Here is an 11,418-nt window from a genome sequence, read left to right as displayed (position 1 = left end):
AAATTCAATATTATTTTTAATTTTTTTTTTCAAAGTGAAAGTTATGAAGGTGAATTATATATGTAAATGGTGAAAATTATGTAGTGATGTGAGTAAGGTGAAGAATTATGAAGGAGAGAGTGAAGAGTTGCATCTAGTGGTAGCTGCGGTTACCCTAAATTGGGGTAGAATAGAGTGTGACTTCTTCATTTCCTTTCTACACTTCTCATCTTTACTACCAAAAAGTCCACAACTAGGTCGCAAACCAAACACACGTAATTTATGTCATCTCCATGACTTTTCAAAGGACCATATTACACTCCTTACACTTCTCCACATCTCCATGATTCACACACACAAACACCCCTTTTCTCTCTCTCTCTCTCTCACTCTCTCTAACCAATTAACTCAATGACACGTTTCCATCTCTATAAAACCACACATACCCACTTCACTATCTCATCATAAGGTGCCCCTACCACCACGCTAGTTAGCTACCTCCACACTCTCACTCTTTGAGAGATAGAATCAGTAACAACAACCAATGATGGAGTCAGACTCGGAGAAGAAGTGTGATCATGTTCACGAACCAACCTACAAGCCGACAAAACTCCCTCTCTTAATCTCGCGGCCAAGCATAGCGCCGGGCACTCCTCCTCCGCCGTCGCCGCCGCAGACCACCATTTCGGTTCCTTTCCAGTGGGAGGAAGCACCGGGGAAGCCCAGGCATTCCCACACCGAATCGGAGCCCGACAACAGTGTTAAAAAAACACTGGAGCTGCCTCCGAGGTTGTTGTTTTTGTTGGACACCAACGTGGACGGGCCTTCCCATACAACCGTGTTGGATGGGCCTTACGTGGGCCGAGCCGTCTCCTTCACCACCTCCTATAGGACTCCCAGGGGTTACTGGAATTCCAACTTTGGCTCCTCCAGATGGAGCGGCTACAAGAAGATTACCACCGACGACGGCGAGGGCAGTTTTGACTTTTCACCTCACTGTTCTTCCACTACAATGCCAAACGTCAAGATCACAAGGGTTCCCAGAAGAGGAACCTTCTGGACTCTGTCCAAGCAAAGGTCACAGTTGTGGGTAAGTCATATCGCTTCGTTTTACCCTTGCCGGATATTATTTACAGTTATTTTCTTCATTTATTCTATATATTTCCAATCATGGATTATTGTGGCAAACTTTTTTAATATATATAAATATTTGTGTACGTTTAAACAACTTACACATTTTTCTAGTCGCTTAAAGGTACATGTTATCCAAATCATGCATACATAAAGCAGAGCCAGCTAAGGTATTAGGTATGCATTATGATTTTTTTTGTGGACAAAACTGCTCTTTGACTAAGACTATATAAATATTGATGTTTGCTTTAATCATATTATATAGGTAGCATATAACGCCACCGAAATTATAAAAGCTTATTGTCTTGTATTTTCACACTAAGAAAGAAAAAAAAAAGTTGGTGATTTCGATTTTTGAGAGTACTTTCCGTCTTTGATTTTCTTAAGATAAGTGTACCTTACCCTACACTTACGCAAGAATGGAAAGATTTGGTTACTTTTTGTGAGACGAGAAATTAAGACAGTCAAACGATAACAACGTTTGTGCTGGCCGAAGAAAAAGCATTGGTGTCGTTGCTTGTGCCACTAAAAAACACCTCAAATAAGTGTAATTGTTACAGTGCACAGATCATAAAGTTATTTCTACTTTCAGATATCCCTGCTACTTGCGATCGAGAAATTCTTGTTGGCTATGGGAAAAAAACAAAAAACATTTTGAGAACATCCCCATCATAATACTTTTGAAGATCTCGAAAATCATACAAGTCAATGATGACAGGTGATTTTGAAGGAACACTGTTTTTTCTTGGTTTAAATTTGAACTTATGAACATAAATTTTTGCATAATTGATTCGTCCATGTTGGTTGGTTTAGATTTTTTTGCTTGCACCGTCTGTGTATTTAATCGTTCTCTGTGGCAATGACTGGGTTAGGTTGATATCTCATCATCTAATTATAATTTTACAACTGCAGGCAAGCATTTATGAAAGCTTTAAGCAAGTGGTCCCATGGAAACGCAAGCAACAAACGCAGAAAAAATGTGCTTCCAAATTCGACACTGTTTGATCTTTTAGATTTTTACTCCTGTCAAATGTACTTATTCCACAAATTATATCCTTCTCACAAAAAAATGCTATTTATGTATAAATAAAAAAAAAATATTTTACATGTTGCACTCCTATCTCGCACCGTAGCGTATGGTCAAACAGTTTGTAAATATAATTTTGGTGGTAAACTTGTATATATATAATTACAAATAATTACTGAATTATCATGTTATTGTACAGCCATGTGTGTTCGAGATTAGAAATGAAAATTAATTAACTCTGTAAAATTGTATAAATAATATTTATGACAGTCATAATAGCAAAGCGAAAGTGATTGGTACTTATATTCTACCATTACGATAGCCATATTTAAGTAAATTTTACGCATAATTTATTTGGATTTTGGATCTCTGAATTATGTGCTTTTTTGTATTTTTGGATCGTTTTGATCATGAATTTGTAAAATAAGGTCGGTTGAATTTTTTTTTTAAAAAAATGGGTTAAGTTGTCGTGGGGAGGACGACTTAATGTCGTCCTCCCCCTAAACCGGTTTTAATTTTTATTTTTTGAAAAAGTGATGTCGTCGTGCCGGAGACCGGTTTTAGATTAAAGTCGTCAGAGTGCATGATGGTTTCACTTTTATTTTTTTTTAAAACGTTATTTTTGAGCTGTGACCAGTTATTTCAAATGGTAATTAATAGTATAAATCATAATGAAATTGCTTTTCTTGTTTGGGAATATTAGAGTGGAAGAAAGAGTGATAACAGACTGCCAAAAAGAAAAAGGTTGTGAATAAGGGTTGAAGTTCCAATTCACTATTTTTTTTACCATTAATTGCTTAAAAAAAGTTTAAAAAAAAAAAACATAAAACTGAAGTCGTCAATCATGAAGACGACTTCACTGTGTAAATTGACAGAACCGGACTGCTCTATGACGACATTGCCTTTTCAAAAAAAAAAATGAAACTGGTCGGAAGGAGGACGACTTCACCTTTAATGTCGTCCTCCCCCATGACGATTTGACCATGTTTTACAAAAAAAAAATTCGAAGAACCCTTTTTTACAAATTTGAGTTAGAATAGACCCCCAATTACAAAAAAGCCCTGAATTATGAGTAGGATGTCAGCGGAGGCGGGCGGATAAGATACAGGTAGCAGCTCCTCTGTACTCTACCTGTTGGATAAATATCTGTTCCATACACGTACTCATATTCGTCGGGTATTCATTATGTGGGTATCTGCAGAATTTTTTAATATTCATGGGTGCACATGAATATTTACAAAAAAAAAGAAAATAAATATTTAATAACATATTTTAATCTTAAATTCAAATAAAATACAATACATAACATTTATAAATTTAGAACAAAGTCCAAATAACTCATTTAAATAGTGTTGAATGACCGTTTACAAAGAAATGAATTTTTTTTAAAACTAATTGATAAAAAATAACTCATTTAAAATCAATATGTTAATATTTTTAATTATGTTTTTTTTCAACTTAAATTAGAGTATAGCGGATACCGATATCCACGGGTACGGATACTATGATACTCGTACCCGTTCTGTTAACATGTGATATTAAAAATATGTGTACCTGTTACCTGTGGATATCCATTTACAATATTTATTTCTTATCCGTTATAAATTTTATCTGCTAATATATGCAGGTATGGATTCTTTTGACATCCCAGTTTATGAAAAAGACTTAATTTTGGTCGCTATTTTCCACCGTATCATTGTAATGTTATGTAGTAAAGTTAAGCGTTGACTTTGTTTACTTCGTATAGTTTTTTATTAAATGAAAAATAAATTACCAATATAAATAGCATATATTTATACCAACAGTACTATAATGCAACGTACAAATAAATAACTATAGTAGCATATACGTTACTTCGTTAAAAGTGTTAATAAAACAAATAACATAAACTACAGAAAGATATACGCACCAAACAAATAACATGAGTATTAGATGAAAAAGTTATTGGAAAAATATAGTATGACTCTCACTTTTTTTTACTTTCTTTTTTTTATTTTATGTGATTTAATATAAAATATTAATTAATATATTATTATTTTTTAAAAAAAATTTAATAATTTATACTAAATCACGTCATAAAATAAAAAATGAGAATCGTACAATTATTTTCAAAAGTTATTCCTTTAAGTTCTTTAATGAAAGTTATGTCTAAAAATTGAAGTCACACTTTCAACCCAATGCAGGGTTGATGGGAAAAATCATGTTAGAATCAAGTTAAGGCGTGTCAAACGTACATCCAGAGTCTAAATACACTTTTAATAGGCCGAATACTTAGCTGATACCTATATAAAATGTAGATATGTGTTAAGAACAAACTATTATTTAATAAAAAATTTCTTTAAATAAAATAGAGATCTTCTTAAGTATCTTGCGACCAATTATTAATGTTTTGTTAATTACTTTTTATTAATTACCTACTGACTTTGAAATCAAGCACTTCTGTTCAATTATGTTTTACTTAGTGTTTCATTATAATAAAGTAATATGAAGCATCATTCGCTTTAAAAATTAATATTATGGGTTGGTTATAAATTTTATTAGAAATCGTTAAGTAGACGAAGAGAATGAGTTATTATTGTGTTTTTGAAAATTGAACATTTTTTATGTTTTTTAATTACTATTTTGGTCGGATTTGATTCATTTTATCTTAATATTTTTTTTCAATTAATCTCATTATATTTTAAATAGTTAAATTGACATTATGATTAAATTGACATTAACGTCATCATGTTTAAAAGATGATTGTGTCGATATAATTGGACATACTTCTTTCCATATTTATTCTGATTTAGTTTTTTAAAATAATAGATGAGGTAAGATTTTTTTTTTAAAATTATAAATATATTTGATTTAAGCGTAGAATAGGATGATTTAGGTTGAACCGTACCCTGTGGTTTTTATTGCTGAAATTACAGGTCTGGTAGCTTGTAATGGCGTGTATTAGGGTATATTAGGGTCTCAAACGTAACTCACAATTCAAACTATTTCCATTTCTAACTCCTCTTTGTTAGGTCGGTCCTCACCACAAGCCATGAATTAAGAAATGAAAGTTAAAATTATATTCATTTTTCGATATTTTACTTCACTAAATTCTTTTTATTTTATAGACAATCAACTATAACAGTTAGCTAAATAATTAAGCAAAATCACATCGTAGAGGATGCGATATTAATGATTAAAAATAATATTTAAAACAATCAATACATGTATAAGTAATTTAAAGTATAAATAAATCAAGGAAAAAGCTTTTTGAAAACTACGCATAAAATAAAAGAAATAAAATATGTTTTGGTTCCTCAAGTTTGACTCAATTTTGAAAATGGTCCATAATCAAAATTTGATTATTATTTGGTTTATGTACTTTCAAAATTATTATTTTTAGTTCCTATTTTTGGATGACGTTAAAAATAACAAACGGCGTGTTACGTGTTTTGTTCTTTTTAATAATAGGGACTAAAAACACGTGGCACGACATTTGTTATTATTTTTAACGCCGTCCAAAAATAGGAACTAAAAATAATAATTTTGAAAGTATAGAGATCAACAATGACTAAATTTCGACTAAGAATCATTTTTAAATTTAGATCAAATTTGAGAGATAAAAAACATATTTTTTCCAAAATAAAATGCAGGAGATAGGGGAAAAAGTTCTCTATTATTTTTTTATTGCCAGACTTTAAATAACTAAATATTAATAATGCCTACATAAGTGAGGGTATCAATATGTTGAATGTAAGAAACTTGGAATTGCAGTAATTAATCTGACTAAAACCTAATTCAAAGTCAACAGTGACCTTCACAGATAAGATTCAAAGCTTGCAATTACGGTTCGACTTAACAGCATAGGCTTAAATGGCGTGTCTTGCACGTAATTTTCTTCAGTAATTATAAAACGCTTCTAACTGTTATTTATTAATCAACACTTATTAAGAAAATATAAAAAGTCTGAATGTTATACTTTCATAATTAATTAAAACAAAACCCTCTTTTTAAAAAAATAATTAAACTGTGTTTCCCCCATTTAATTATTTTCATGCTAAAACTTGCGAGTATAATGTTTCTAAAACTTTAAAAAACACGGAAATTTAAAGATTACATTATTATACATATAAATTGTTATTTTTCAATTTTTTTAAAAAATGTATGCACTTATACATATTACTGTAGAACCATAACAAATTTTAATTTCAACAGTGACTTTTCAAACACAAACGCTCTTGCATTGGGTTAATTTAAACTCGTTGAATCAAACTATGATTTTTTTTTTCTTGATCGATATACTCTTGAATACTTTTAAAGATTACATAATGTGATCAAGATATGTCATTTTTCCTTCACCAATAATCTATACACCATGGACACAAGTACAACAAGTATAAAATTAATAATAATAGAAATAATTTTCTTTTATACAAATAATTGAATAAATAAAATATTTAATTTTATTTTATTTTTATTATTTATACATATTTCTTTAAATTTTAAAAAACATGATATTTAAATTAATACAAAATAAAATAAAAATAAAAATAATATATATATATATATATATATATATATATATATATATTAAAAAACTGTTATCTGGCTACAAATATCATAGCTAGAGAGAAATAGTTGAATTTAATAAAAATTAAATAAAAAATGTATTTTATTTTTGAGTCCTAATATTTTTATTAAAAGTGAGATACATTAATTAAAACATAATATAATATTTGAATGAAAGATAATTTTTAGATTTTTTAAAGAGTGGAAGACATTCAACTTACTTCACTTTTAACATATGCAAAACAAATTGTATGACCAATGCAAATAACAAATCTTGTAGTTGTTTTGCACACTTAAAATTAATCATATTTCCTCTTGAGTCATATCAATAACGTCTTCAAACAATTATTATTTTTTTCATAAAAAAATTGTAAATATATAACTCGATTAATCGTCTGAGTATAAATTTTAAATCAATAATACCTATTTAAATATGATCTCTATTTAGTTAATTTTAATGTGCTTAACTCTAATACAATATTAGATTTATAGAAAGACTAATTATAATATTATTATAACATAAAGCAGGAATATTACTCTACTATTTGATTCTTAATCCATAAGATTTATTGTGAAGAACAACTTACAGTTGATTAACAGTGCATTTAAAAAATTAAATACTAATTATTTTTCGGTTAAAAATTCTTCAAAAACTAGTTGAAACCAATCCATTAAAATACTTGGTTTTTAGGTTGAGTGTATTTAAACGAGTAAAAGACACTAAGTAACGAAGGTATTGTATGTTGTTGAAAATATAAATGAAAAAAACATTTTTTGTGAATAACTTTTAAAAAATTGTTAAATTCAAATTTATTTGTTACCATGATAGCTGAATTTTGATATAAACAGTATCTAATAAGATCAAAATTGAGCGAAGAAATAAGTCCTATCTTATTCATAAAAAACAATTAAAGTTGAAACGGAAACACAATAAAAGAGGAGTCTTTCTTCCTGCACCTCCAAAATTTCTTCTACACCTCCAAACTTTCTTAAAATTCTTATAAAACCCTTTCACCATTTAACAAACTCCACAAACACTACACCCCAAAATTATGTAAACTTCTGGAAGTCAAAATATATGATTTTCGGAAATCAAAATATATCACCGGAAGTCGACTTCTGAAAGTCAAAAATCATCACCGAAAGTCAACTTCTGAAAATCAAAAATCATCACCGAAAGTCGACTTCCGGAAGTCAAAAATCATCACCAGAAATCAACTTCCGAAAATCAAAAAAACATTACGGAAGTCAACTTCCGTATATAAAAAAAGTTATATATTTTATTTTATTTAATTTTTTAAAATACGTATACAAAATTATAAAAATTTTAAATTTTAAAAAAATTACTTTAAAAACTAAAAAATAATACTAAAAAAATACTAAAAAAAATTGAAAAAAAAATTGAAAAAAAAATTGAAAAAAAAATCAAAAAAAAAAAATAAATTCAAATAATAAAACTTTAAATAATTTAAAATATATATATATAAACGGAAGTGGGACTTCCGAATATATATACAAACGCAAGTCGACTTCCATATATATAAATATATATTAAAAAAGTTTTATTATTTTAATTTAAATTAATTTTTAATTTTATTTTTACTTTTATTTATTTTATTGATATTATTATAATTATTTATTTTTATTTTTTATGTATATTATTTTATATTTTATTTGAATTTTTTAATTTTGTTTAAAATATAAATATTTCATTTTAATTAAATTTTAATTTTTTTAATTATATATTTTTTGATATTTTTAAATTTAAATTTATTTTTGTATAATTTATTAAAAATGTAATAAAAATACAAAAGAATTAAAAAATGATATTTAAAATAACATATATAAATAATCAAATTTAAAATAAAAAAATTCGAATATTCTTAAAAATCAATTTCCATGATATGTAGTTTATTTTTAATTTGATTATTTATATATTATTTATATATGTTATTTCAAATATAATTTGTTTTAATTTTTTTATATTTTTATTAAATTTTTATTAAATTATATAAAAATAAATTTAAATTTGAAAATATTAAAAAATATATAATTGAAAAAATTTTAAAAATTTGATTAAAATTAAATATTTAAATTTTAAGCAAAATTAAAAAATTCAAATAAGATATAAAGTAATATACATGAAATATATAAATATAATAAATATAATAATATCAATAAAATAAATAAAATTAGAAAATAGTTTAAATTAAAATAATAAAACTTTAACTAAATATATATATATATATATATATATATATATTCTAAATTTAAAGTTTTATTATTTGAATTTGAATTGTTTTTTAATTTTATTTTTTAATTTTTTATTTAGTATTTTTATTACTTATTTTTTTTAAATAATTTTTTTAAAATTTATATGTTTTATAATTTTGAATATGTTTTAAAAAATAAAATAAATTAAAATATATAATTTTTTTTTATATATGGAAGTCGACTTCCGTAATGTGTTTTGACTTCTGGTGATGATTTTTGATTTCTGGAAGTCGACTTCCGGTGATGATTTTTGACTTTCGGTGATGATTTTTGATTTTCGAAAGTCAACTTTCGGTGTTGATTTTTGACTTTCGGAAGTTGACTTCTGGTGATGATTTTGACTTCCGGAAGTCATATATTTTGATTTCCGAAAGTCGACATCCGGAAGTATTTTTGGGGGTGTGATGTCCGTGAGTTTCTTTAAATGGTCAAAGGGTATTTTGGAAATTTAAAGATTTTTTGGAGGTGCAGAAGAAATGCTTGGAGGTGTAGGAAGAAAGACCCTAAAAGAGCGGGCCCTATAAGTTAAAACCCACTCATTCTATCCAATTACAAAATCCAAATACACAAATACTGATATGGATAGTAAGAATTTTATGTTAGTTTATTTATTTGGATAATGGAAAGAAATATGATTTTTAAATTCAAAATTAAATAATATAAAACATAATGCAATATATATATAATATAAAATAGAAGATTTATTTATTTATTCTATGCATATACACATTATTTAATATGAGATAAAATGAAATACATTTTTAAGTTTTTATTATCTTGTTAAATTTCTGTTTATATATTAAATTGCATAATAAAACATGACATTTAATATCATTATTTTTTATTTTACATTTACTAATTAAAATGCTTAAAGATATTTTTCTTGATTGGTTTGCATGGATTAGGCTAACCAAACTCAATTCTTTTATTGCATATTATCGTAAATATATGCGTTATCTTGTGTACAATAAATAATTATATTATAGAAATAATAATTATGGTGATGAAGATTTTTTTTAATAACATAATTCTGACAAAGACTTTCTATATCATATAGTATTTATAATATTTATCCTAATAATATTATTTATTATTTATGGACGAAATTCATTTTTTAAAAATATTGTGAATATTATTAATAATATATTATCTAGGTAAGTCCAACTTTTATTGTTTCTACTGTAGACTACAATACAGTATTTACATAAAAGCAAGTATTTTAGTTTTTATTTAAAACTATAAAACTGTAGTTGGTAACTGAAAGAAGTTAAAATTAACTTGCTAAATTATGAACAGTTAATAAAATTATACGATAAAGAAATGGTACATTTAAATTGAAAAAAAATAATATTGATATGGTATTTTTATATAAATATTTTATTTTTAAATTCGGTCGACAAAATTGTGTATATTTATAGTTTTAGTTTTAATTGATTTTAACTTTTCTATTTTTTTATCTTGATTAAGTGTTAAGTATAAAATTGTTTTAATTACGTTTTATATATATATATATATATATATATATATATATATATATATATATATATATATATATATATATATATATATATATATATATATATATATAACATTGTCTATTTTATTCATCTTATATAAAACTAAAATATTTTTCAATCAAAAGTTCAAATAAAGTAAATAAGAAACACTTTTATGTAAATATTATCTTTCTTAATATTAATAAATATTATTGAATAAGAAGACAGTGTAATAAAAAAAAGTACCATTTATCAATATACCCGTGTATTGAAGCCTACAATTAAAATAATAAAATATTGCAATTAGTATAACGGTTAAAATAAATTAAATGGTATAAAAAATAGTTGAAAATTAGTAATAACACTATTTATAAAGTAAAATAACTTGTTAACTAATAACGAAAAGTAGAAAATAACCGAAATATTTAATGAATTTATTTAGTCAGATTTATTTACTGGCTTAATCGATCTTATTCAGATTTATTTAATCAATAAACATAAATTTAAAGTAAAAAATAAGAGTGCGTAGTTACTTTATGAGGTAATTTGTTTGTATTGTAAATGTTTTTAGACCTAATAAATTTGAGAGTTCTCAACATCAAATTTCAATTTGTTTGTTTGAGGCAATATTCCATATATATAGGTTTTATTTAAAAACTAAGTTGTTTGTTTATGTGGTAAAAGCATTTAGACCAAATGACATGTGATACACTATAATTCCCAAGTCCCAACAAAATACATCTTCATCCAACATCATAACTATCAAACAAAAAATCACATTCAAATGCATCAAAATAGAGAACCATCATGCAATAACTCACCACACATTTATGCCTCTCTATGCTAAACAACTCACATGAAATTAAAACCACTCTTTGTACTCTTGTCACATTTTTTTCTATACAAACCCTTCCAAAACTATATATACACTATCTTTTATAAACCAATTTCAGGATCATTAAA

General features: G+C 25.9%; 1 protein-coding gene across 4 annotated transcripts; it reads left to right on the top strand.

The window, feature by feature from the left end:
• The first annotated feature begins 333 nt into the window (after positions 1-333).
• On the top strand, positions 334-2,320 carry LOC114196283 (uncharacterized protein At4g00950-like). 4 transcript variants are annotated; one of them, XR_003606653.2, is made up of 3 exons: positions 334-1,069; positions 1,703-1,828; positions 2,023-2,320. XR_003606653.2 is itself a non-coding variant. In XM_028086881.2 (3 exons), the coding sequence occupies exons 1-2, from the start codon at positions 524-526 to the stop codon at positions 1,285-1,287; spliced, it is 609 nt and encodes a 202-aa protein (XP_027942682.1). In that variant the 5' UTR covers positions 334-523; the 3' UTR covers positions 2,023-2,320. The 4 variants fall into 4 exon arrangements, 3 of the variants coding, with proteins under 3 accessions (XP_027942682.1, XP_027942681.1, XP_027942680.1); XM_028086881.2 differs by lacking the exon at positions 1,703-1,828 and adding an exon at positions 1,225-1,287; XM_028086880.2 differs by lacking the exon at positions 2,023-2,320 and having other exon boundaries at positions 1,703-2,016.
• The last annotated feature ends 9,098 nt before the right edge of the window (positions 2,321-11,418 follow it).

Source organism: Vigna unguiculata, chromosome 9 (assembly GCF_037176805.1).
Source record: "Vigna unguiculata cultivar grain cowpea cultivar isolate G323 ecotype 2 chromosome 9, ASM3717680v1, whole genome shotgun sequence".
NCBI lineage: Eukaryota > Viridiplantae > Streptophyta > Magnoliopsida > Fabales > Fabaceae > Vigna > Vigna unguiculata.
The sequence above is the reverse complement of the archived record's forward strand: the minus strand, read 5'-3'. Positions and strand labels throughout refer to the sequence as shown.

Coding starts and splice junctions, on each gene's coding strand:
- LOC114196283 (XM_028086879.2), top strand. CDS start 524: ATGATGGAGTCAGACTCGGAGAAGAAGTGTGATCATGTTCACGAACCA. Junction 1,070..2,022: donor AGCAAAGGTCACAGTTGTGG/GTAAGTCATATC, acceptor TTACAACTGCAG/GCAAGCATTTATGAAAGCTT.